We start from the raw sequence: 27,899 nt of genomic DNA on the forward strand, positions 1-27,899 counted from the left end.
TATTTATTTTATTTTACTTCGCGTTTTGTGCCTCTTGGCTTATTTGCAAAGATGAGGATGAGTGATGAAATTATGAAATTGATGAATGGACATTCACAAACAAGCATGCCCGAGCGGGATTCGAACCCGGGACCGCTGGCGTCGCAGCACGATGTGCTAACCACTCAGCCATAGGATCCGGCAGGTCGAAATATTGCCAACAGACGCACGTCACATGTGCCTAAGTATTATTGGCTATACATTTACGTGAAAAATTATAAACCAAGATTTTGTACCGAAATTGGACTCTTGAGAGAATCCTAGTCTGTCTTTGATTACACTGAATTCTCTTCGCTCACTTTCAGCGCTACTATGCCTCTTCTTTTAATTGATTCAGCATGGCGTATTCATTGGAGCAGTGCGTGTGCATTGTTGAAGAATATTTCACTACTCATTCTTACACTCATGTGCAAGAGGTTTTCCAAGAAAAATCCCCTACTTCTGTTGTACCTCACAAAGCAACTATTTTACGACTAGTCAAAGACCAACAAATGATCCCACAAATTGTTAAGAGTTGGTATTGTTATTGAAGATTAGGCACACACAGAAGATGTACTACGTAGAAATTTTCAGCGAAAAATGCAGGCTCGAACCTGAGTCTCTGGCATACCGTACGATTTCTCTAACCACTGAGCCAGCCTGGCCTCGCCTGATTTCTCGCTGTCTCCGTTTTACCTGTGTGGAATGTAATCGTCTCTGCAGTGCTACCGCAACGGGATCTGTTGCCTTTGAAACACAGTAGACTTCGACATTGCCTGATTCCTCCCAGTGTAGAGATGTTAATGCATTTTTCACCGAACATTTCTATGGAGTACAATTCCTGTGTGTGCCTGATCTTCAATAATTAACATCTCTACGCTGGGAGGAACCAGGCAACGTCGAAGTCTACTGTATTTCAAAGGCAACAGCCGGACCCTGTGGCCAAGTTCTTAGCACATCGCGCTGCAACGCCAAGTGTTCGAATCCCGCTCGGACTTGGTTGTTTGTGAATGTCCATTCATCAATTTCATCATTTCATCACTCATCCCCATCTTCGCAAATTAGCCCAGAGGCACAAAACGCGAAGTAAAATAAACTAAATCAATCAATCAATGAAAGGCATGCAGGTAAAACAGCGACAGCGAGAAATCAGACGAGGCCAGGCCACCTCTGTAGCTCAGTGGTTAGAGCAATGGCACGGTATATCAGAGATTCGTGTTCGAGTCCTGTTCGAACCTGCATTTTTCGCTGAAAATTTCTACGTTGGTATATATTGTTGAAAAACAATTCTCAGATGTTTTCAGCAAATTAACAATACTTTTTAATAGTAGTTTCCTGGCGCCTGATTTTCAGAGCTGGCGCCTGGCTTTGAAGAAAAGTTTTCGAGCACTGTTCTAGACCATCAACTTTGGGGGGGCTGAGACCGCTAAATCATCAACTTTGGTGCGACTATGACCAGAGGCAGAAACACATGTGACTTATTACTATATACTAAGTATGTAATTATGAATGAGTATTGTTAAAATTTTTACTAAAAAGAGTTTCAAAGGACGATGTGCATGAACTAGGGTAGTGGATCGGACGTTCGGGCTACAAATGGCTCTCACATGACATTCAGAACGAGATCATTGATATATTAGGGGGATCTGTTTTGCGCTCCGTGGTAGCAGATATTAAAAGTCGGGAATATTTTGTTATTTTATGATTGACGAAACTTGTGACATATCCATCTGTGGACAATTAATAAATATTCTGCATTCGAACTGTGAATAAAAATGTTGATATTTTAGAGGAATTCATGGGCTTTTATGAGATTCCGAACACTGAGGCCAAAACTTAAAAAGGGGAGAGAGTGAGTCATTCATCATTTTTTTTCAGTGATTAGAGTTCCCCCAATAATTTTGACAAGTCGGCGCCCCTGCCTTGGACAACGAGTTTGTTATGTTTAGAGCAGTGCCGCTGTTACAGTCCTCGGTGTGAGACTTACAATCACAGTTTGCCAACAATACCTTTTACGTGCGCACAGCGAATTACTTTGTTGGAAGCATATTTTGAGTTTAAGTCATATGAAAGATGTGTGGAGTAATGGAGAAATCTATTTCCCAATGATCCGGCACCAGGTAAAAGTGCAGTACATGATTGTTTTAAATTTAGTTTTAATATTCTTTTTGTGTATTTCAATATGCGGAAAGTGGTTTGCTGTATTATCAGTGTGTTACTGATCTCAGAGATTGCAGTATTACCCACATTTAGTTTTCAAATTCCTCACATTTAGTTTTCAAATTATTTTTCATGTGTTTCAAGATATAGTTAACAAATGTATGTATTCATTGTGTTGACAAGTTCAATAAATTATAAGCATTAAATAATGAAACGTTGAGTGTGGGGACTTTTCGAATGCTCTGTATAACTAAATTTACAATTATCTGGATATTTTGAGAAACGAAATGCAGCAAATCACATTTTGATAGATACATTTTATCACCATATCTGTGTTACGTACCCGCACGTGTAAACCATATGGCCAATGATTGAAAGAAGGAATCATAGATGGCAGCACGTGGAAGAAATATTAGGATCGCAGATTATAGTAACAATGCGCATGCAAATTGAATGAAAGTGTTTGGTGAACTGAAATTAATTGTGCTTACATATATTTATGAACTGAGATAAACAATGGAGATGGATAAAGGTGAGATAAAGAAATGATCGACACGTGCAGCAAATGTGGTTGTATGTAAAGATTAATGAAGTTAAAAAGCGATTACAATTTTAATCTCTACCTTCTTAGTGGGAAGGAGTTTTCTCACTAGACCTTTTTGGTTGTTTTCCCTGGTGCGGCACCAACTCAATGGTGGCACCCAAGCACTTCTGTTGCGGCACATATATTGCTGACCCGGATCGAGGTTGAGCGTGGGACAGGCGGCACCCTTTGATTAACCCCTTTTGTCTGCTTGTATTAGGCTATTGCGCAGCAAAATATTGATTTGAATTATTGTATCTTTAACAAAGCCCAAAAGGAAGGGATATATAGCAGGGAAGATACAGGAATCAATCCAATGTTTAATAGATGAAGCAATTTGGATATAGGTTCTTTTGTAAATAAGAGATATATTTACTAGAGGAATAAATATATGAAAGGCGTATGATTTCGTGGATAGAAGAAGAAGTATATTAAATAATAGAAGTAGTAGTTTATATAAGAATAAGTATATTGATTAGTAGAAGAAGAAGTCTACTAACGAATAGAAGAATAAATATATTGATTAGTAGAAGAAGAAGATTATTGACTAGTAGAAGAAGAAGTCTAGTAATGAATGTGAGAATGAATATATTGAAGAAGTATAATAAGAATTCTATTAATTAATAGAAGAAGAAGCCTATTGACAAATAGAAGAAGTGTGTTAAATAATAGAAGAAGTTTATAGAAGAATAAGTATATTGATCAATAGAAGAATAAGTTTATAGAAGAATAAGTATATTGACAAAAGTGGCAGAACAACAACATAAAATAAACTAATTCAATCAACATCAACCTATGTATTCTCCATTCACATCACACATCTTTGCCATCAACATACAAATGGGACTTCTTCTGACATCTCAACTGCTGAACACACATTTCTCACTTTGAACTTTTAAAAAAATGTTCAATTAATAAAGAAGTCACATTGAAACTATATTCAAAAATGAATTTAAGAAGAAAGAAAACTTACCAGTAAGATGACCAATAATCTGCAGAACTTGAAGCCAATTGCCCCAGTATAAATGAAGAAAGAACAAGAAATACAACAATGTAATTTCCTCCTGCTCGGAAGTACTTTAAATACACAGAAAGCTTCACATTGCCACTAGACTTGGATTCTTCCACTTCCTCGGGTTTTGAAACTTCTTCTAGAGGCTGGACCTCTGAATCCTTGCTCTAAAATAAATTATATATATAATGAAAATTCAACATTATAAATTTTGCTATTTGTACAGACCAGGCCCGTACCCAGTGGAGGGGCCATGGAAGCCATGGGATCCCCTCGAAGTCTCAAATATTTAAATGTGAACCTATAAAGAGCTGCGAATATATCATTGACGATTTTTCAAATTTGTGCTTGCATAAATACGAGGCGTATTCATAAAGTAAGTACCGTTTGCAAATATTGTTGCTGTAGCGATGCTGTCGCGACCATGTGAGTTCTCGCTGATGTCCTTCATCCGTTAGTTAGCCACAGGCACGCGTGGGAGCAAGTCATGCTTTTTCTTTGTAGTTTTCTTAAGGTTTGAAATGTTCAAGAAAATCAATCGGCCCGCCAACTGTGAAGTCCGGTCTGTGATTTGTTTTCTCAATGCAAGAATGGTTGAATTCTTGCCTAGAGGACAGACCTCTCACAAAGATGCCTGCTGTGACACATTAATTCGGCTGCATCGTGCAATTCAAAACAAAAGACGCGGAATGCTTAGCGAAGGCATTGTGTTGCTTCACGGCAATGCTCGTCCGCATACGGCCCAACAAACTCAAAATTTCATCACATCATTCGGCTGGGAACAATTTATTCATCCGCCAACAGCACTGACTTGGCACCAATTGACTACCGTCTCTTTCTTCATCTGAAGAAGAGGTTTCTTGCTGGTCAGCGTTTCGACGAGGATGACGACGTCGAAGCAGCAGTGCATGGATGGCTTTCGTAACAGGCGGGAACATTCTATGATGATGGGATACAAAAACTAGTGCCACGCTACGAAAAATGCTTGAACAATGGTGGAAACTATGTAGAAAAGTAGTTTAAGGTCTGTAGAATGCAATGTAAATCAAAAAAGGTACAAAACTATTTTACTTTATTTTTTACACCCTTTCGGTACTTACTTTCCGAATACGCCTCGTAAATGAATGGGTTGTTTCTGGAGAGAAGCAGGCATGAGAAGTCTGAAGTCTGCAATATTTGGAGTTTTATTTCATAACCATTGATGCGAGGTTACCAGATGTCCCGATTTAATTAAGACAGTCCATTCTTGTTAATCCCTGTCCCATATTTTATTTTGAATTGCAGTCGAGTTGCGAAAATGTATGTTTTTTTGTTAACTAACATTTAGACATTTTCTTTACTTTAATAATCATTGCTAATACACAACATTTAATTCACAAATATATATTTTTGTCTAAACATAGAATTATTATTGCTGTTCAGTGGTGCTGGAAATATGAAAACACTGCTAATTTGTGAAACTGTACCATTCAAATACTTATGAAAACTGAATGAAAACAAAATGTATTAAACTATATGCCATGTGACAGTCTTTGTGCCTGGAAGCGGCACAAAGAATTAAGTAAAAAAAACAAAAAAATGTAATTAAAAACACCTTGCATATATATATTGTAAATGTGGCCCCTCCCTCAAAAAAATCCCGGGTATGGGCCTGGTAGATTTTTATGGATTCTTTGAAATGCATGCTGAAATTTCCAAAATTTATAACCACCTCTGAAGGAAAATCTTGTTACATTACCCTTTAATTGTCACTGCTTCACTGACATTTTCTTTGAATTATTTAACATGCCATTGTATAAAACTAAGTTAATGAACATATATTGGGCAATTTGCCTAGTAATATTTATGTATTCAGTCATCATACACATTGACAATTTGAACAATGGCATGTAATGTGAAAAGTGATGTAAGAATATGCTTGTTTTTCTACATGGTTTATGCATTTTTAAGGAATTCAGTAATGCTATCATACCTGAACAGAAATTTGCCTTAGTGTTTTGATGATTGAGTCCCTTCTTTCATCTACTTCATTTAGGTCTTCATCTGTGAGAATTTTAGCATAGTCCTTGTCACTTCCCAGGAGCTCTGTATATGTGCCTTGACTCTCAACTTTTCCCTGAAAAGCAAATGTTTTATATGGGTAAAACAGCACCATTTCTGTTACATATTCCTAATGGTGTGGCCAGTTGAACAGTTTATCAAAATAACCATATCAAGATGTTAAAATCAAATTTTAACTTTACTATGTGAATCTTCAGTACAGGTACTGGCTAGGGTAGGGTATGCACTGAAAGGTGAAGAGAATTTGATTGGAGAATCTGTGTGAAAAGCCATGTTGTCAGAGTCAATGTTGGTTCACAACTTTGTGGGGCAAAGTCCTCCACTTGGTCACACTTTAAATAGATGTAACTTGCTAATAGCTTGTTTTACATACACCACTTAAAAATAATAATAATAATAATAATAATGTAACAATATCATTTCCTACAGACCTGCTATCTAGCTTTGCTCCTGCCCCTCCTCCCGAAGTGATGGCCACTAACGACTTTGATTGATTGATTTGCTTTATTTTACTTCGATTTTTGTGCCACTTTTGGCTAATTTGTGAAGATGAGGATGAGTGATGACATGATGAAATTGATGAATGGACACTCACAATCATCCATGCCCAGCCTGGGATTTGAACCTGGGACCCCTGGCTAACCACTCCACCATAGTAGCTGAACAACCTTGACATACTGGCATTTCACAATCTCTAGACCAGATTCTAAAGTCGAATTCTCTGGTCTTACCGCCTCCCATACCAACAGATTTTTGCTATAAATTAGTTTGGACCTTCCCTATGGTGTACTGTAACACTGTTGTCCTGTAATGAAGAGGTCTCACATTTGATTCCCGGTGAATTTACATTGCACATTGGTTCGGATCTCATGTTAAACTGTCCCAATTAGCCTACCTGGGCACAAAGTGAACTTAAACAAACAAAAAATTAAAATAGTCCACTTCTAGCTTTTAAGAGCACATTATACATGAACAATTAAAAGCAAGTCTTATGTCAGGAAAATCGCAATGGTTTATTAACTTGTTTCCTTCACACAATGCCTTTTTTTTCTTACTTGAGGTTCCAATCTCAACCAAATTCCTGAACTTTTCCAGGTTTTCCAAACGCTTCAAATGTACTCCCAGGCTGCTTGACGTTTCGTAGTACATATGATTCAAGTGATTAATGAATCAGACGATTGAAGTTTATATAGCACTTTTTAAACAATAAAGTAGAAGATTATATATGAAATAATTGTTTGTGTGGAATCTCACCAATCTAAAACTTACTTACAGCTAAAATAAGATATATGCCTTCAATCCATTATCCTGGAAAACACAACAACATATTTAATATTTCGAAGCTTTTCCAAGTTTTCGAAGATTTTTAACAAAATTTCATGTTTTTCCATGACTGTTTTACTCATATGTTTATTTCTGTGACTATTAATTCCATGATTTTTTGCTTACATATTGATTCCCTGATTTTTTAAATTCACATGTTGATTTTCCTGACTTTTCATGGCTTTTCTACTTGCAAGTTCTATTCCCTCACTTTCCAAGATTTTTGTGTTACGTTTTCATTTAAAAGATTGAAATTTCTTTTAGATATAACCAAAAAGAAGTATATAATATGAACAAATTATGTACAAAATAAAAGCATTTTATTTGAATTGCTTTGAAATATAAGAGAGTATCACAACTTGCACTGATTAGCAGTATAATTGTGAATTGTACTAGACTTACATTGTTGAGAATGACAATATAATCCACATTCCTCAAGTACTGAATTTGATGTGTAACAAGTATCCTGGTCTTTTTTGCAAGGTAATCACTTATGCAGTCTTCAAACAGATGTCTCCCCACGTGTGGATCAACGGCAGATAATGGGTCGTCGAGTAGATACACATCTGCATTACGATACACTGCTCTGAAATTTAACACCATGTTTAGTGAATATGCATGAATGAGTACCAGTTTTATTATGTGTATAGAATTGTTTGCAATTGCCATGTTTTTGCGGTGGTTATTTGGATTTGATTTTGATTTAGCGTCAGTTTTCTGCTACTTTTGGCTAATTGCGACAATGAGAATGAGTGATGATATGATGAAATTGATGAAGGGCACTCACAAAGAACAGTAGGCCAGTATTGGGACCACTAGAGAAGTTGCCCAGTGGTCATTTTCTGAATTTTAGAGATGGAATGCTGTGATAATTTAAACAATACCAAAACAGTGCTGACAAATAATATACTGATACTGAATCTATATTGCCACCACCTCAATAGCTCATATTGTGGGGTCCACTCATGATCCTATAAATTAAATTCTGTTATGTCCATTTCAAACACAAATTGTTGCAACAGATGACCCATTGGCAATGAAAGTTGGAAGATTCTGGTTACAGCCCTAATTTACCTAAAGGGTGAAATATTCAGCACAAATGATAAATTGTTAAGCAGTAGACTCATTTTTGCTGAGAGTATCTGACACCACCACACACCATTGGTCACCTGCATGAATGCCTATTGAGACTTCTGAGGAAATCTACTGCACTCCCATATCTTCACACAGTGTTCCTTTTATGTCTATCATCTTGTTTCTGTATCTCTGTAAATGCACCTTGAACAAGTTTAATTTCATCATGTCTCATACTTTATTATATTCTATGGTTCAAATCTTTATCGCAGATTGAGCATTGTGTTTCCTCATGTCAATTGTGAATGCGATAGTGTGTGTAGGATCCAATTAGTGCCATCTATTGGCCTTTTGTGTAACAACAAGAAACAATTGAATCGGGTAAATGAGTAGACACAAGCTGTGTCCAAATTGGCAAGTGCTCTGTTCCATTCTTTCCCATTGCCTACTAATGCCATCGAAGTCGTCCGAATCCACATGCCACCTTGCAGTATGGTAGCCCCTTTGCCTGCCAGGTGTCAGCTCGAATGCCACCCACTGCACTCTGGGGTGCAGGGTGCACAGTACAGAAGCAGAAGGCAGATGCCCACCAAACATCACAATGGTATCCACCTATTTACTACTTATAAAAGATGTGGCAGGTGATTTATTCTTTCACATTTTTTCTGCATTCAGTGTTATTAATAAAATGTCCAAGAAGCAATGAGTTTTACATCGTCTATTCCATAAACATTGCCTCTGCAAAGTTTAAGTTGCAATATGGCTGCCAAGCGTAAGGCTACAGCAAGTTGAAGCATGAACTTGTCACGCCTTCCACCACGACAACTCCACGTATGTCCAGATTCAGAAAATAACAGTAGGTGGATTCTGCAGGTGGAACGGTTTGTTAGGCAACAGCAGCTGCATATTTGGATGCGACCACACGTAGTCTCTGTAATAGATTGGTGTGCATTACGCTGTCTACTTTTCATATGTACACGTATTTAACAGCCCTCTTATGTTTACATATAATAAATCGACATATAATCATTATGTGTGTGTTCTTTAACATAAAATTTGTGGTGGAGGATTAACAAGAAAGTGAAGATGCAACACATTGTATATATGTGTAAATCAAGATTCATAATCAGAAAAATGATCATGCACAAGATAAAGTTTTAAAGAATGTGTATTACTTCTGGACATAGTTGCTAGTAATGAAAGCAACTGATAATCACTATCAAAATGATTACAGGAACATTTCCTGTACCAGAGGATTTGTTATGTGAGTTTTCAGATTTCATAGCAGAATATTGGTGCTTAAACATTACCTAGTTTTGAAAAGCAATTGTTGTGAATCATACCTGGCCAAGTTTATCCTTGCCTTCTGCCCTCCACTAAGAGAAACCCCCTTCTCGCCGATAAGGGTGGAATCACCTTGCGGGAATTGCTGGAAGTCTCGCTTCAGAGCACAGACTGTCACCACGTGATCGTACTTTTCTCGGTCAAAGGGTTGACCAAATAAGATGTTCTGGCGCACACTGGCCACAAACAGCCATGGCTCTTGGGAAGCATACGACACTTTCCCTCCGATCTCTATGTTTCCCCCAACAAGTGGGAGCTCATCCAAAAGAGCATGGAGAAGAGAACTCTGTATTGAATAAGAAAATAAATTAGTTAAGCATACAGTTTTTGCTGAATAAATGTACTTGCTATCGCTCTAGGCAATGAGGGATTAATGACCTCTCATATGGGTGGATGATATATCTTTGTTGTGCACTAGATTGATTAGAAGTTTATTGTTGGCTTTAGACATCAGCCCAGGAGTGATCTCTTAAATTTATATGTCAAGGGAAGCGATTGTGATAACTCAGTGAGGTGATGATTAATGAAGATTATGTGTCAAAGGGAGGTGATCAATCACCTTTTTAGTTATCAAAACACATCAGGAATATGCACACCCACCCAACCTGCTCCTCCCCCACGACAAGAAACCAAGCACGGGCTTCAAGCATTCGCCAAAAAGCCCGCCTGCACATGTGAACAAGTGCCATTCCAAGAAAGCAGACGATGAGACCGGGAACCGTCACGTACAGTGCCAAAACCCTGATGCATGGTAAAGAAGAAAGCACTACACCCACACGAGAATGGCAGAAAGTGAATGGACCATGCCAACTAGCGCCGCCACAAGCACAAGTGGAAGAAGAAGGAACCACGCTGCCTGCAGCAAGACAGTACACGCCTGACGAAGCTATCAGACGGGTGGCGAAATCGATCACGAGAAAAATGTATGTGGAAAAATGAAAGGTAAGCTTATCAGATGAAATATTGTTTATTTTGTGTTTGGAGTGAGTGACCCTTTCATAGGGTTGCTACATTTCATATGTGAAAATCTGGGATGCTGCTGACTGAAATCCTGTTGGAGAGGGAGAGGAGGTGGGGACATGGACCCAGCAAAGTAGTAGATATGTACACCATATACTGAAACTGCCGAAGGCTCCAAAGATGATAAGGTATTTCAGAAACGAATTTCAAGGATGTTAAAGAAAATGAGAACACTGTATTGAAGCCTAATTTAAGAACATTGGTTTTTGCAACAAAAATTCGAGACAAAAATAATTTTCAGAAATCCATTTTATACCTTACGTAATAGATTTGTGTATAAGAAAGTAATTAATAAATAACGAAATTCATTAAATTATAGTCTTAATCATTTTGTGCTTTCCCATCCAATTCCGGGACATTAGTAGATCCTGAAGATAGCTTTTTGGACACCGGGACAAATGATACCATTCTAGGACTCTCCGGGAAAATCTGTAACATATAGCAACCCTACCCTTTCAGAAGGCTCTCAAATGTCAGCCTCAATTCCATACAATACACCCTGAACCGCATTCTGCAAACTAACAAGGCTATGGTGTGTGGACAGTCAGTATAATTCTCCGTGGGACTTGTGTCATCCATTTGTGTTTGTGATTGCAACTTCAGCCATTTCATTCCATCACCATTGATCCTCATCTTCACGATTGGTCAGAAGTGGAAGGAAAGTGAAGCAAAATAATACAAATCAATCAATTTATTTTGTATGTCTCAGGGTTAATTTTAGATCAAAAGAGGAGAGGGATCATCCTTTTAGAAATTAAAGCTGATAAATTGGGAAGATTATTTACTCTTAGGTTAGTTGACGACATTTAGATGCCTCAGGGAGGATGATCGCATATGCACACCTAAATATAGAGGATTATTTATTATTGATATCTATGTGTGTGTGTGAAAATTAATCAATATGAAGTTTGAAATATACACACGTATCATGACTCATAATAATCGTGTTCTTTCTCATGATTAAATTTGCTGACCAGAATATAAGGGAGTTAACATCAAGTTTAAATTTAGTGTACACTCAAGGACGTAAAGGACGTATTTAGGGGGGGGGGTTGTCCAGGGGTTCCGGACCCTCTTCCTGAAAGACTTACCAAGTACTAAAATTAAATAATGAAAATATAATGGTTTTATCATTTGTTAACCATATTATATGAAAATTCCCACCGAACTAGTTGGAAGGCAAGGAATTGAGATCATACGGCTTTGAAGGACACTTCCAAAGATTTATACACACTACAAATTATGATAATATGCATAAAATATTAATAAGAACTTTCCTTTTCATCAATTCAATCTAATTCCTTGTTTGTTATTCAATAAATATTCAATTCTTTATTTATTTGTTATTAATTTCCTTGCCAGAGTAGTTGTTTTGTACAAATTTTGGCGATCTTAACTACACGTAACCTAGATAATGAATATATCTATTCTTTTACAGCATTTTTACATATTCATGTAATAATAATACAATATTAATTAATATTATTTTAGATAAATTAAATATAATTGTTATATTTATTATTATTATTATTATTATTATTATTATTATTATTATTATTGAGGCCCTTTTTCGGACCCTTCTAGATACGTGCCTGTACACTGTACTCATAAAACAACTACAGGCTATTAATTATGGAATAATAAAACTGTACTTAACCTTTCCTGCACCCACTGGCCCAATAACAGCCACCAACTTTCCCGGCTTTACATTGAATGTTACATTGGAGAATGTATTTTCAGTAGATGTAGAGTTCCATTTGGCGGATGCATTTGTTACTGTGACGCCAGCTCTCTGTCTGAATGAAGCTTGTTTCTTCTCAGAAACAGATTTCACTCGCAAACATCTCTCTTCATATAGCAAGAACTCCTGTTAAGAAATGCATAACATTTTGTATGTTAATTCACTATGGTTTATGCATACCAGGGAAGGGTTGGGGGTGGAGTTTAAGACAGGTGGAGAGTGTTGCTAATCACACCAGCTCTACTGAGACTCTTGTAACTTTGGTGCAATAAACATTGCATAGTTGCTGACCTCCATGGCAGTGTGGTTAGCATAGTATGCTATGCGAGTGTCTTTTCATTAGTTTCATCATATCATCACTCATCCTCATCATGGGCATCGCCAGAAATTTTTGCAGGGGTGTCGGGCTAATGATAAAAGTTAAATAGCAGATAAATAATAAGTATTATTACCACGGTTATAATTATTATACAATAATAAATATTACAAACTAACAAAAATAAATTTTATTCAAAATAACAACAACAATAATAATAATAATAATAGTAATAATAATAATAATAATTATTATTATTATTATTATTATGTAAATGGGGAGACTCCATCCACCAAACAAGTGAATAACAGCACAATTATTTTGCATTACCTCTTTTGCATTTTATGCAGTTAGTATCTGAATGCATTTTGATATTAACCTTTGCACGTCTCGTTCAAGAAAAGGCTTTAAATGTTAGGGGGATTTTCTTTTATAAAGTGTGTTGTGTGGCCTCTCACCTACAACTGTAATTATTAGAATTTTGCAAACTGTGAAACCATTTGTTCTTTGGATGAAATGGTAGAATATAACCTTGCTCCTATATTTTTCACTCAATGTTTTCGATCCGATGCATTTTTACTTTGATTATTCTGTTCGAATACTAACTAAATGAACTGCATTTCTGTTCTTAACAATAAGAGTAACAAACTTTCGACTTTCTTGTATCTTTAAATAAACTATGTCAATTTCCAGGGGGGGGGGGCACTGACCCATTCGACCCCCCCCCTCCCAATGCCCATGATCCTCGTCATTTCAATTAGCCAAAGGTGGCAGAAAAACAGGGTTGCCATGTTTAAAACAACTTTTTTTTAAACATCCATTTTTTTTACAAGTGTTTAGAAGACTTTTATAATTGAATAGTATATGAATGAAACATTTTTATTCTGCAGTTAACATACATTATTGTTAATTTGAATGTATATTGTTAAATTCACAACAAAATGTGGTATTTCAGAAAACAGAGTAGCTACAACAGGGATAGAATTGGGCCTGGCAAATGTGAAATAGTCGAACATCCTCGAACAGCCTACATGTGAGATTTACAAGTAACATAAATAGGTAATTAAGAAGTACTAAAGTGTTTACTTTATAACTAGACACAACAGACTTTCCTTGGATGAAAAAAAAAAGATTTCTTATCAGCCATTATTCTTAGAAAATAAGTCTTTGTAGCATTATGTTTTAAACATTTTATTTGTTTAAAACATTTTTTGTTCTGTTTAAAAAAACTGCTTTATTTGTTTTTTTTTTAAAAAAAGAACACAAATTTTGCCAACTCTGCAGAAAAGTGACACTAAATAATAAAAATCAATAAAGCCAACATTACATAGTTTTCTCTCTTGTATAATATGGGGAAAAATTTATGTTCTAATGCACAGACTGATATGAAATGATTTACATGACAGTCTGTCATGATGAGTACTCAGACCATTACAACTATGTGGTGTCGTGTTGATTGGTGCATTCAAAATAAAAAAAAAAACCTCTTCCCTTGTAAGAAAGTTCAGTCAAGATTTAATGTGAATTTTATGACGAACTTTTAATTATGTGATAACACATTTATATTATTGAGATTTTATAATAGAAACTTAAAAAAAAAAAAGAAACTCCTATTTCTTCTGGTTCCAAATGTAAAGATTGAATGTCATTATCATTAAATATTGGTGGTTGGGTGCACTGAGTACTCAAATAATTAATGTTTCCAATTTAGTCCTTTTGGAGTGAATGACTAGCACAAATACTATATATATTCACATGGACATCCTGAAGGAGGGGTAGGGGACATGCCTCTTCTTTCTGAAAAATGAATGTCAGCCAAAAAATATATATTTCGCCCACATAATGTTTTCATTTATGTCACAGTAATTTACATCAATTATTATATGAGACAAATTAAATGGAATCAGTGTTTTGAGGGTAGGGGAGTACTGTATTGTTTCGAAAAAAATCCCTTGCTTACTCTCCCTGGAAGAAATCCTATGGACATTCATGCAAGTTCGTGTATCCTATAAGAAATAGAAAAAAGCTATTCCTGTCCATGTAATTAGGTGAGATCTTTTAAATGCTTGTTGATTCACTTTTGATCTGAAGAATATCCTTTAGTATTATTTTTTGTAAGTAGCTCTCTTGTCCAATGTTCAGACAAGTTTATGTGATCTTCAAACACAAACAAGTTATCTAATTTGAATTATGGTTGTTTTTAGCTCTGTTTTAAGTGTAGTTGAGCAAATTTTCAGTAATCTATATTGACAACACTGCAACTCGCATTACTTCTGCTAAAGTTTATGGATTCAAGCCTTTCCCAGGGTATTGGCATTCCATTGTGTGTTTGATTCAAATACGTAATTTATACTCATACACGTTAACACAAGTAAGCTGAAGATGTAGAAAAGAAACAGTAAATAACCAAATTAAATCATTTTAGATTATTAGTCTATCTTCATTCAAGTAATAACCAGTCTTTTAATGGACCACAATGTTTAGCCACCAAATTTTATTAATACTTCAATACAATTCTTGAATTGGCAAAATTTCAATACATCTGGTATTTTATCAAGTCGTATATCTATTTGCTAAAAGTAACAATGTTAAGCAATGCTTATCTGAAAAAGGTATTTTTATGTATAAAAGGTAAACATGAAATGCTTGTTTATCTATCATATATGACTTTATTGTTTCAAACTAATCACCTTACTTATAATAATTGTACTTTTCGTAATTCAAACATTTTTACTCAATTCAAATGCATTTTTCTCAGTAAGTATGAAGAAAATGAAAAATTATATCAGTTATAAAAAGTAATCATAAAAAAACATTCATTCATTCGAATTTTCCAGGCTCTTCATTGAAGTGCTACTACACAAGAGATAATATATTTTATGTGAGATATGCTTTCTTACCTGTATTCGTTTTATGGAGACTTTAGTTTCTGCTACTTGCGCAATAGCTTGTGGGAAAAACATTGTCATCACATGGGACAGGAGGAAATAAAGATTTGTCATTAAGAAAACCTATGGAAATAATATATTTGTTTTAATGTACATTAACATGCAAGATGAAAAGCAACATAAGCATGTAGATAAGAAATTAGTCTAGATTAAAATTACTCAGTATGATTACAAGAGTTGGATCATGCTGATTATCTCCAATACTGACATTTGAACATTGTAACCATTTAAAATTCTTCACAATAGTTTACATGTTAGAATTAAGCATAATGTCACACTTACATGCAATATAAATTTACCAGTTTCTTTACTTATTTGTTTCAAGTACACCTTATGATCAGATTGGCCAAGTGGAACGGGACCTGCACTTTAAAGTGGTAACCAAACCACTGTGCTATGTGTCCACACCAGGGATCCAACCTGGAACCCTGCAATAATGTTACCACTACTCCATCAGGAAGACCAAAGCTTATTTATGTAAAAATATTTCTAGGTGCAGATATGAGATAGTCAGAATATTCATATAGCTGTTATTTAATCACAAAAAACAATATTTTACACAACATTGACAAATGTTATGTATACTGAAGGATGTTTGGAGTCCATGAATATGTTTAATTTTTACATGCGCCAGTGTTAGCTGGTATCAGTGATTAAATATGTACTGATACTTTCTGATACCAATACACTGATTTATTACATTAGATTGCACACTATTAGAGTTTTTGCACCTTTTAAAATAAGAAATGGACAAATTTGGATAAGAATTTATCCAATTACTGAATATCAGTTGCCCTCAGATCATACAAACCATTAATGTTTCCTATGGATCCACCATCTCATACATTCTGGCAATCTAATACTGCATATAAACAGAAATGTATTCATATTAAGTAAAAGTTAGAATCTGAAATTTGTATTGAAATTACAAAACATATTCAATATGCACATGATTTTACATATGTACTGGTGTGTAAAACCTATATTTCCTATTCTTCTATCTTGAAGCATTGAAACATTTCAACTCACCTTCTCTGCCGATAGTTCATATCCAAAGAGAACCAATGTTATTAACGAAACATAGACGCTGACACGGGTTGTGAATGTGACAAAGGACATGTAGACTCCCCGGATGTAAGCTGTCCACTTGAGCTGTTTGATTTCATTCCTTGAAAAAAAAATATATGTGACCATCAGCAACAGTGTATGTAATTTAATTTGCATGTTGAATGAGAAAATTATTGAGGTGTATCCAGAAAGAAGTTGGTATGAGTTATAACCCTATCTTGTTTCTAATACTCAAGACAGAAAGAGAAGAAAGAGAAATCCAAATTCCAATATAAATTACCCAACATATTCTTTCAGCAAACACACATGTATCTTAAAGAATCACATACCTTCTGGCTTCACTAACAAGTTTTCCAAAAGTGTTTTCCCAAGCATACATCTTGATTGCTTCTATCCCTCCAATGATTTCATTCATCAACCTCAGTCGTTCATCCGTTTTCTTTGCTGTTCTCAGTCTGTATTTTGACTGCAATTTTCCAAGCCAACCTGCAAGATTATGAATACTTACAATAACAATTTAACAAATTTAACTGCTATTTTTAAACATAGATTACATAACAAAAAATATTAATTTAGGTAATTTTATGCTAAATTCCTTTAGAATGTGTGTGTATTTTTCAGTTGATATGCCAAAAATGTTTCTCACATATAAAATAACTTGTAGCTGAAGTAAGATTAGAAGCAGATATCAGAGTTGATTTTTTTGTTTTAAGTCCACTTTATGCACAGAAAGACTAACGGAGACTGGGCCTACAGTTTAAAATGGGACCCGAACCACTATGTGCATCCATCAGGTATCAAACCTGGGACCCCTTGATTACAAAGTGACGATGTTACTACTGCACCATTGGGAGGCCAGAAGCAGATATCTGAGTCTGATTTTCAATCAGAATATACATTTTTTTAAGAAAGAAAGTGTTTCGTTCAAGTACAACATAATTTAAATTCATCTTTAGAAATGACTGGCTTTACTTTGCAATTATAAGCAGTGGCGGCTGCTTAATACGTGCTACTGTGCTATAGCATGTTACTCAATTTACTAAAATGAAAACAAAGAAAGGGACACATTTCATAGATTGAAGAAGTTTAATAAAACACTGAAGTGAAATGAAACTTCTCACGTTAAGAGGCTCAAAAGTTGAAGGATGCTATGTATTTTCTGCACGCTGTTAAGCTACAATGAATACCGGGCTATTGGCTTCATAGCACGTTTTCACCACCTTGCAGTGCGCCGAATCTAGCCGAATGCCCCTCGGTTCTGCGGGGGAGGTAGGGTCTAAGCCAATCAGCTCGGGAAATCTGTCTGCTAGCGTACACAGATTCACAGCACAGTAAGTGTTGTCATCTCAGTATAAGAAGAAAGTTTGCGGATAGCTTTACAAAGTCAGACACGAATTTTTTTCGCACGGTTCATGGTCATGCGCATGACATATGGAGCAGTCATTGTAAAGGATCAGTTGTGCTCTGTTTTTCCAAGCAGTGGCGTATGTGAGGCTGGTGCTAGGAAATTGATGGGGCTACATCCCATCGCCAAATTTTGAGTTTCGGATGAAAGCATCAAAGAACTCTGAAACAAAAAAACAGTGTTAAATGCAAACACCCCTTAAAATGATCTCCGATTACCATTTTTTGTCTTTGAATAACTTTTAAAATGAAGATTTAAATCTGTGATTGCAAAATATTTTATAGTTTATTCTGGCTGTACGTAGAAATCAGCTATGTGATACAGACCTTTACAATTCCAGACCCCTCAGGAGAAAGCCCTGCGTACACTAGCAGTTCCAAGTGAGTGTATGTGTGTGTAAGAGGGGAGGGGGGGCGGTAATTGTAAATGCAAGAAACAACATCTACCTGTAGCATGCAAAAGTGAAAAGTCACGAGCCGCCGCTGATTGTAAGTAAAATAATCCAAAAATGTAAGCACTCTGTGTTAATTCTCTTCTCTATGTAAGGATATAATGTATGGGTCCATGTATTTTATCTTATGAAGTAATGATATCTCTGCAGTGATAAATAGTGACTTATTTTTGCAATGTTGCAAATGTAGAGAGTTTTCTAGAAAATGAGATTATGACCATGTGAAAACTTGTTACAAAATTTCACAAGATAACTCTTCAAACATAATTGGAAAGCCAGCATCTAGTTTTTGATATGTCACATATTTTCTTAAAAATTAGAAAATAATTAGTTAACAGACTGTGCAAAATATAAAGAACTTCTGTTGCCAAACATTCATTCTTCATTGAGAATTTTAAGAAAACTGGATGTAGCGCAACCAAAAAATTGTATGTCTAAACATATTTTAAGCTATATGTGATATTCAGTGCAATATTTGTTGAATTTTACTCATTACATTTCATATACAAATCATGTGTCGTGTGATTCAATTATATGTGAAGTGAACACTTCTGTTTTTTACTCTGGAGAAAAATTCAAATAATTCACATAAAACTTTCTGGGATTTTATAACTTTTGAGTTTTAGAGAAGGTTATTTCGTACATATTAACATGATTTGCAGTGTTCCTGATGGCATAGAAGTAAAGTTGTCACCTTTTAATCAAGGGATTCCAGGCTTGATACCCAGTGCACTCACATAGTGGTTCGGATCCCACTTTAAACTATGGGTCCAGTCTCAATTAGCCTATATATGCATAAAAGTGGACTCAAAACAAAAACTCAATCAAACACACAAGAAGAAATATTTTTATCACTGTAAGAGAGATGTATTTTACTTGTAACTTGGTGCAATGTACATCTTCACATGTTATTGTCCATTTATAAAATTTCATCAGTTCTAGCATTGATGCAAGGCACTTACCTTCAATGGGCAGCGTCATTAACACAGCCGTAACACCAAGAAGTCCAGAAACTCCAGCTTCTTTCCACAGCAGGAACGAGACCACTATCGTCATGACAGGGCCTATCCACAAATAGTGGACAAAGATTGCTACAAAATCAAATCGGTTCACATCATTTGACATAAGATTAACGATTTGCCCAACTGTTGTCTGCCTCAGTGCAGTCTTGTCGAGAAGTAGTGCCTATAAAAATAACATTTATATTGTTTACCACATGGGAACTATAGCATATATGAAGATGAGAACAATTCCCTACTTCTGTGCTGTTTTATTGCAAAGGTTCTCTGCCTTCAAGTTTAGATTTGTTTATTTGTAGGATTAAGTTTTCTTGAAGACATTTGCACATTACATAGCGGGAATGAAACAAACTAATCAGTCTGTAGTTAATATTAGCCAAGAATGAGATATCTATCCATGACAGATGACATTAAAAGATCTATAACCAGGGTGTTGAGGGTTACTGCACAACCTCTGGTTGCAAATTTTAGCCCTTGATGCTAATATTTTATACATATTATTCCAATACTTTAAAAGAAGTTACCAGAATTCCTACCCACTGGATATAGATATATTTAAATTTAAAGCACGCCAAGTCAACAATAATAAAAAAAAATCATTTTTTTAATAATACTAAAATATTAATGCAGTACTTACCTTATTTAAAGAGAAAATTCATTTTGCTCTCTTTCAATCTCTCTTTTTAAATAGCCTCCTGATCTTTTTTCCCCTGTAACATTCTGAACAATATTTAAGCATAGAGTACCCACTGTTGGTTTAAGTGCACTATTGGTTTCCTGTGTTCCTTATCAATTGATTCTCTTTTGTCATGATCATAATCTTTAGCACAAGTACTTTCATTGATGAACCCACTGAACAAAAATAAGTTAATTTAAAGTAAAACATGCTTGGGTTAAGTGAATCAACCCTACCAAAGAGTGTGCTCCATTGACAGTTATTTCATGGAATGAAGGGAATGAGTCATTCCCTTACAATATAAAGAACACTAATTATTAACTATGCTATGCGGTCAATTTATTTTTGCGGTTTCATTCCAACTATTTGCACGTAGTTGAACTGTCGTAAAAGACATGAGCCGTGTCTCAGCCTTGCGAGCAGATGACATCAGATGTTGCTGAAGCTCGGCATGTTTCGTGACACTTTGGGGAAAGGGGCACTCGGGCATGCTTCCTAGATTTTCGGGAAAGGGAATGCATCTGGGCTACTCATTCCGACCTCATACATTCTTTGGTTATAAATCTGCCTAAAAATATTGATATTGTAATGTTTTTTTCTTACTTTACGATTATTTTTTGCTGCGAGTTATTCCAGTGAATTTCATTTGTGTTGTGTGAAATTTGTATCAAATATATATGTTTAAAAATCATACTTAACAGTTGGACTAAATTACTGTTTTCAAATTGACCTGAAGGGAATGAATCCACAGAACTCATTCTGGGGGAAAACTCACTTTGTCCAAGGCCTGAGTGTGAGAAGTTTTGAAGAGGAGAGGCAGATTATTCTGGTGATGCACCACTGCCTGATTCACTGGGTTTAAAAACTAAAGCAAAATGATTTTTTATTTTATTTTAATTCAGACCCATACACAGTGATCCAGAATGCCTAAAAAAATCTGAAGATTTGGAGCACTCTATTTGACTCTTAAATACATACAAATATGGAACATTAGCAATTTTAAGGAAAAATGGACACTACATCCACAGAATTGACAATTGACATGAGATCGATTATTTAGATTTTTATACAAAAAGGATAGAAATGATGTGTTTCAAGAAACACTTGGAAGCACAGCAGCAAGGCACTTGAAGACTGAAATGCATTCTCAGAAATAGATCAAATAATGATAATAGTGATAATAATAAAGCATCGTTAAAATTCATTTATGCACAATAAATATTGAAGAATTGCGGACGTGCATTGGTTTCAACGATTCTGGCTATTCAGTTCTTTTTCAGTACTTCGTCGAATCACAGTTACTGCAGAAACACCCAGGACCAGCAGACTCTCAAACTTATCAGTGCTTGTCTGTGGTAGCGTCGTTACCTTGAAATCAAGGGGTCTCGGGTTCGATACCTGGTAGAGTCACATAGTGGTTTGGATCCCACTTTAAACTGTAGGTTCAGTCTCAATTAGACTTTATGTGCATAAAGTGTATTTAAAACTCCAACTCAATCAATCCATCAATCAATTATCAGCGCTTGCTATTGAGAAGCTGCCGAACTGAAATGTATGGTAAATGAAGAGGGGTTTCTACAATCTAGTGATGGAGAAGAATTTATAAAGAAGGAGACGTGGATGGTATTAACTTTCAAATAAGACAGGAAATGTTATAATAATAATAATTATTATTATTATGGTGTCTTCACTTCTTACGGCAAGGGCTTCCCTTGCTGTAGAAATCACGAACCATCCCTGGTGTGCTGAATATGAATGACTTTACTGACCTTCCTGTAAATCAGTGAGCAGCATGCAATTCTTATTTTCATTCCTAGCCTCATTGTTCCATGAATGTAGTGGTGGTTAAAGATCACATTTACACAAGTCAGAATCACTTGAGCAGCTGCGTACAATAGTGCATCCTCAGTGGGCAGTGTGCTGTCTAGACTGAAGTACTCCAACAGTTTCCCAAGAAATATCGAATGGCCTATTCTGAAAATAGAATTGCAAACATGGTGGTTGCCATTTTCGTGTTGTTGAGGCTTATTATTATAGAGATCAGAAAATTGTCTTGCATTGTTTTCCAATATTCATGTAATCACAGCCAGGGGTATCAACTTTTCTAAAGCAATAGGTGGGCTGAAACACTTCAGTTACAAGTTCATCAAAAAATCTCATAAAAATCATCTCTTCCATGTATCATGATATTAATGCACATCAACAATAAATCCTTGCTTATTTTTTTTTTAAGATCTGCTATTTACTGATTTGAATAAGCAATCTATCATGAATCATGATAACAAATAATAATTATAATAACACCACCAATTATTGGGTATGCTTGGGCCCCACAGGACAATATAAGTTGGTGCCACTGATTACAACCATGATGTACTACTATCATATAACTTTTTGTTCTGAAATGTACAGGTGTCTCTTCATGTCCAGATATTATTAGACTGATTAAATCAAGAAGACTTAGGTGGGCAGGCCATGTGGCACGAATGGGTGAGGAGATAAGAGTTTAGAGGATTGCTGTTGGGAAACCTGATGGTAAGAGACTTGTAGGAAGGCCAAGACGAAGATGGAGGGATAATGTTGAGATGGACCTAAAGGAAATCAGTAGGGGTGGAAAAGAGTATATAGATTATGCTCAGGATAGGGACAGATGGAAGGCCTGTGTTGCTGCAGCCATGAACCTTCGGCTTTAAGAAGGCTAGAGAGTTAGTAGTTAGTTAGTTAGTCTCTTTTCAGTCACCCTGTCTAAACGTTTCAGGAGAACAAAGAATGGCATCACAGTAAATATGCACTATCCTTTTGATGTTATTAATGCATACAAGAATATACACATGAATAAATTTAAACAATTTGTTCAATTTTTAATATTTCTTTAATATGATCTTAGGTTTCCATCCTAGGGTGGCTCCCTGGAGACGTTCACCTTAACCGGATTGGATTTCACCCTCTATCCTGGAAGATAGGTCCCATTGACCAATGGGCAGTGAGACAGAATTGGAGCAAATTTACATTAGACATTTACCAATTGAAAATGTTTATTCTTGTTAGCATTGTAAGGGCACCCCACTTATGTTCAATTTTGCAGAGAGGTAATTAGGGGTGAAATGATCAGGTGGGGCAGGTACTTATCTCGGATTCCTGGATTGAGCTGGGTGCTAATCTTGCTGGCTGGCCGAGGTGTATTGCCTCTGGATAGGCCTTGGCTTGGACCCCACAGCTTGACCTCGTAACCTACTTTCCAGCTCCTGGTCATCCGTGCGTTTTCCCAAGGCAGGTTGTTTACCTCTTTTATAGTGCTCTCAGGAGTTGGGAAATGTTTGAGATAGGTTTCCGGGTATGGCTGGTAACATCTTCATAGAAAATGATACAAATATTTACTGACCATACCTCCATGCATCTATCAGAATCATGAGCTGAAAATTCCTACCTTAACAATATATCCTTGGTAAAAGCAAGTATTCCAAGAAATGTGTACTGCCAGAAGAACATGTTGACAAGTGCATCCAACAAACTTGGAGTTCCTTTGGATTTTCTCTTCCTTTCTACTTCATGGTCCCATTTGCTGAAAATTATAAACATTCACAGTGATACAATTTAAACATGCCCATGGGGTGATATGCTCTTCTATTTGATGCACGATCATTACAAAACAGTACATTGTTAGGTTATGCGTTGTTAATATGAATGAACTTAGTTTCCAAAAACTCATATGCTGACAAAGGCAGAATTTATTTTATTTTAAAACATAAACTAAATGTTACATTTCAACCTTGTAGCAAGGAAGGAGGCCAAGGAAATAGAGAAGAAAGGGGAAGAAGACACAATGAACTGGAATGGGGGACTGAATATAAACAAAAAATGGAAGAAGGTGTTAGAAAGAGTGGAAAGGACAAGAGAAAAGGAGGAGAAAAGAATGAAGAGGAATGAAGAAAGAATGGATAAGGAAAAGGAGCATGAGATATGGAGTCCAACCACATTCCAGATGAAAGGGAATGTTTATCTAAATCACATGTCAGGTGAAACAACACTTGACAGGAGAAAGCCACCTGCTGGAACACCTGATTAGGCATGTTCCAGATAAACAACTTTCTAAAACTTTTGTGTCTGGAGGGGAGTGATTTCTGCGTATATATATATCTTCCTGTTGTGTACCTTATTTCATTTGTATTTGGTACAGAGTCTGAAGAAGACCTTGCTAGAAGGTTGAAATGTAACATTTAGTTTGTTTTAAAATAAAATAAATTCTGCCTTGGTCAGCATATTGAGTTTTTGGTTATCATGGAAGCAAGGCTTAATGGTGTTATCATTGAACTTAGTTTGTCGTGAATTTGGATAAGATGAATGACGTTCTAATGAAAGTTGTTGAATTAAAAGAGAAACATAAAAATACACTTACTCTAATTAGTTCTCCCTGGACCTCCCCGATGGTGCAGTGATAGCATTGTCACCTTGTAATGAAGGGGTCCTGGGTTCGATTCCCGGTGGAGGCACATAGTAGTTCGGATCCCACTTTAAACTGTAATTCCAGTCCCGATAAGCCTTACTGTGCATAAAGTGGACTTACAACACCAACTCAATCAATCTAATTAGTTCTGCTCTGAGAAGAAAACTTTGAAGACACTGCTACTGAAGTTGATGTGTGTAATCTGAAAATAATGATCCCCAAATGGTGATCTACAGGTTTCTTGTCAAATTTACAATTCATGTTAACAAGGAAAAAAAAAGATGAAGAGGTTTTCTCGAGATATCAATCAGGTGATTTCCAGTGATGTTAGCTCTCGAGAGCTCAGAAGCCTATCTGGAAATCACGTGGTTGATATCCCAAGAAAATCTCTTCTACATTCGCTGCCAGAACAGCTTCAAGAAGAAAAGTTGTTACTTTAGGAGATGCTAATATTAACCTCCTGCAAATAAAAAATAAAGGCATGGAATATACCATGATAGAAAAGCTAAGCCAAATGCCAGCACCCTTTTCAAAGAAGAGAATAAAAACTAATATTCATTTGTATCCAGTGATCAGAACACTACATTTTAAAAGTAGCTTCGCTACAGCTACAGCTACTCTTCCAAAATGTAGCTTCGCTACAGCTACAGCTACATTTACCAAAAAGTAGCTCGCTACGCTACTCCTGGTCTACTACTTTGCTACTTTTTGCGCTACTTCTGCATAAAAAAATAAAAACAACCATATGGGTATTAAAAATCACCTACTACTGGTAAATAGATTATGTTATTTTTTTTATCATGATTCCAGTCATTCAATAATTTTGATAGCAGTGTTACTTCAGTTACTTATTTTTACTATAGTTTTGAGAATACCATACCTATGCAAGTGGCATATCAATTCATATTTGATATATGAATATTGTAATTAGAGTGTTACCCAAATTAATGATTACAACTATACACAAATCAAATTTGGTAGGATTACGTATTTACGTATGTTCACATCAACATATTTTTCTTGAGAATAAATATTTCATTTTTTATAGACTGATATGAAGACAGCATTTTGAATGAAAAGTACCTGAAGCCCTTTGACTACAAAGGGCCTCAGGTTTGATTCCCAGGGGAGGCACATAGTGGTTAGGATCCAGTCTCGATCAGCTTAGCTATGCATAAAATGGACTCAAAACAAAAACTAGGAAAGACGCCAAGTTGGGAGGATGGGATCCTCCTGCTCCTCCATTCCTCTCACTGCTCATCATTCTTCCTCGTTCTCACAATTAGCCGAAAGAGGTAGAAAGTGACTATAGATAAGAGAATAATTAAATAAACCATTCATCCTCATTGTCAAGATTGACAGAAGTGGAAGAATAGATGCGGAGGTAAACAGAAGAGGACAAATGGGTGGTGGACTATATCAAAGCGTTCAAAGATCAATATGGAACAGGGATGTACCTATGAAATGGAAGAAGGTAATATATAACACATACTATGTGCCAATAATTACGTATGGAGCAGAGATTTGGACAATGACAGAGAGAGACAAAAAAAAAAAAGATGCAGGCAGTGGAGATTAAATTTTTAAGGAGTATTTTGAGGAAGACTAGAAGGGATAGAATAAGGAATGAGGAGATCCGACACACAGTGAGTGTAGTGAAGCGTCAGGACAGGATAGATCAGGCACAGATGAGATGGTTCGGACACATGAAGAGGATGGATGCAGAAGGACTACCAGTAAGAGCTTACAATGCACAAGGAGTGGGAATAAGGCCAAGGAGGAGACCAAGATGCCAATGGAAAGAGCAGATAGTTGAGTGTTAGGAGAAGAGGACAAGATTGCAACACCGTGCAAAGAAAGGAGTGGTGTGTCTCAAGTCATAATTGATATGTTTCATATTTTTAACAATAGATGTCAGGGGAATTCAGTTTTGTTTTATGTTTAATCTCGAACAAAGAGAGAGAGTGACGCTCAGTCAGTTCGCGAGACAATATGGCCGAGTGTGCGTGGTAGTTTCATTCCGTGCATCGCGTTGCATTGCAGCAAGTTTGTATGTACATGTAATCTTTTGTTATAGTCAATATATCCTCGTTATTATCAGTAAGTGTCATTTGCAATCATCCGAGTCGAATCACCTTATGGAATTCAATATGGTCCTCCACTCCAGAGGTATGGGTTTGTGACATCGACACGCAGTAAGTACTATCATTTTCTTTGGCGTGCATCGTACAAATTAGACAGACCCATCTCGGCCCAACAGCCAAGCACATTTTGGTTCATCAGTGGCCACACAAAAAACATTCATTTTGGTCCAGTGACACGGATTCATTCATTTTTGGTCCTTACCGGCACGGATGTTTCAGCTACGTGACATTCTGTTCAAGTTCAAGGTCAAGTGCTAGTGCAGTGCGAAAACAACAGTTTCTTACAGCAGCCATATTGCCAACAATGCAGCTCCATTGTCGTTCGCAGCAAAGGATTGTAAACAGCTGGACGATACGTTTCATGCATCATTTTCTTCACGACAACGGCGCAGGAGGTCGGTAAGTATATTTTACTTTGTCTGGCTCATTTCCTTACATTTATTTCCTTTAACCTTTCGTGTTCTTCATAAAAATGAGTGAGAGTGAAGTGCAGCAGCGTCTCGTTAGACAACGAGGGACATTAAAAGGAAAAATCACTCGAATGGAAACTTTCGTCAATCAATTCATTGAAACTGAAGGAAACATTCAAGAAGTGCGTACTCGTTTCAATGCATTGTCTCGCATTTGGGTGGACATTGAGCAAGTGCAAGATCAGTTAGAAGCTGAAACTGGTTCATCGCAGGATGACGTCAGAGACGAATTGGAAACGACGTACTACAAGTTAAGTGCCCGGATGCAAGCTTTATTATCGCAGCATGATAAGGTTCAAGCGGAGCATGATGCTGTCAACACATCGCATGTCACAGCAACCCGGCTCAAACTTCCCACAATAGAATTGCCAACGTTTGAGGGTGATTATCGGCACTGGTTGTCCTATGAAGACACTTTCACGTCTTTAATACATAATAACAAAGACATCGCTTCCATTCAGAAGTTTCAGTATCTACGTTCGTCGCTCAAGGGCGAAGCGTACAAGCTCATTCAGAACTTACCCATCACGGAGGCAAACTACGCAGTTGCTTGGAAGTTGTTAGTGAGTAGATATTCAAACAAGAAGCTAATCGCATCATCGTACATTCATGAAATATTGCA

The 27,899-nt window shown here is 36.3% G+C and overlaps 1 protein-coding gene across 1 annotated transcript in view; it reads right to left on the reverse strand.

Moving 5' to 3' along the window:
• LOC145993976 (ATP-binding cassette subfamily C member 4-like) overlaps nucleotides 1-27,899 on the reverse strand; it is a 78,259-nt gene that overhangs the window by 34,022 nt on the left and 16,338 nt on the right. Inside the window, exons 4-14 of the mRNA XM_083129999.1 lie at nucleotides 23,647-23,781; nucleotides 21,989-22,193; nucleotides 19,487-19,709; nucleotides 16,998-17,154; nucleotides 16,630-16,768; nucleotides 15,553-15,663; nucleotides 12,253-12,462; nucleotides 9,575-9,861; nucleotides 7,560-7,743; nucleotides 5,746-5,889; nucleotides 3,735-3,940 (exon numbers count right to left, since the gene is read on the reverse strand). Of these exons, the coding sequence (XP_082986125.1) occupies nucleotides 3,735-3,940; nucleotides 5,746-5,889; nucleotides 7,560-7,743; nucleotides 9,575-9,861; nucleotides 12,253-12,462; nucleotides 15,553-15,663; nucleotides 16,630-16,768; nucleotides 16,998-17,154; nucleotides 19,487-19,709; nucleotides 21,989-22,193; nucleotides 23,647-23,781 (2,001 nt within the window). The remainder of the gene's footprint in view (nucleotides 1-3,734; nucleotides 3,941-5,745; nucleotides 5,890-7,559; nucleotides 7,744-9,574; nucleotides 9,862-12,252; nucleotides 12,463-15,552; nucleotides 15,664-16,629; nucleotides 16,769-16,997; nucleotides 17,155-19,486; nucleotides 19,710-21,988; nucleotides 22,194-23,646; nucleotides 23,782-27,899) is intronic.

This window comes from Lepisma saccharinum, chromosome 10 (genome assembly GCF_977018435.1).
Source record: "Lepisma saccharinum chromosome 10, izLepSacc3.1, whole genome shotgun sequence".
Taxonomy (NCBI): domain Eukaryota; kingdom Metazoa; phylum Arthropoda; class Insecta; order Zygentoma; family Lepismatidae; genus Lepisma; species Lepisma saccharinum.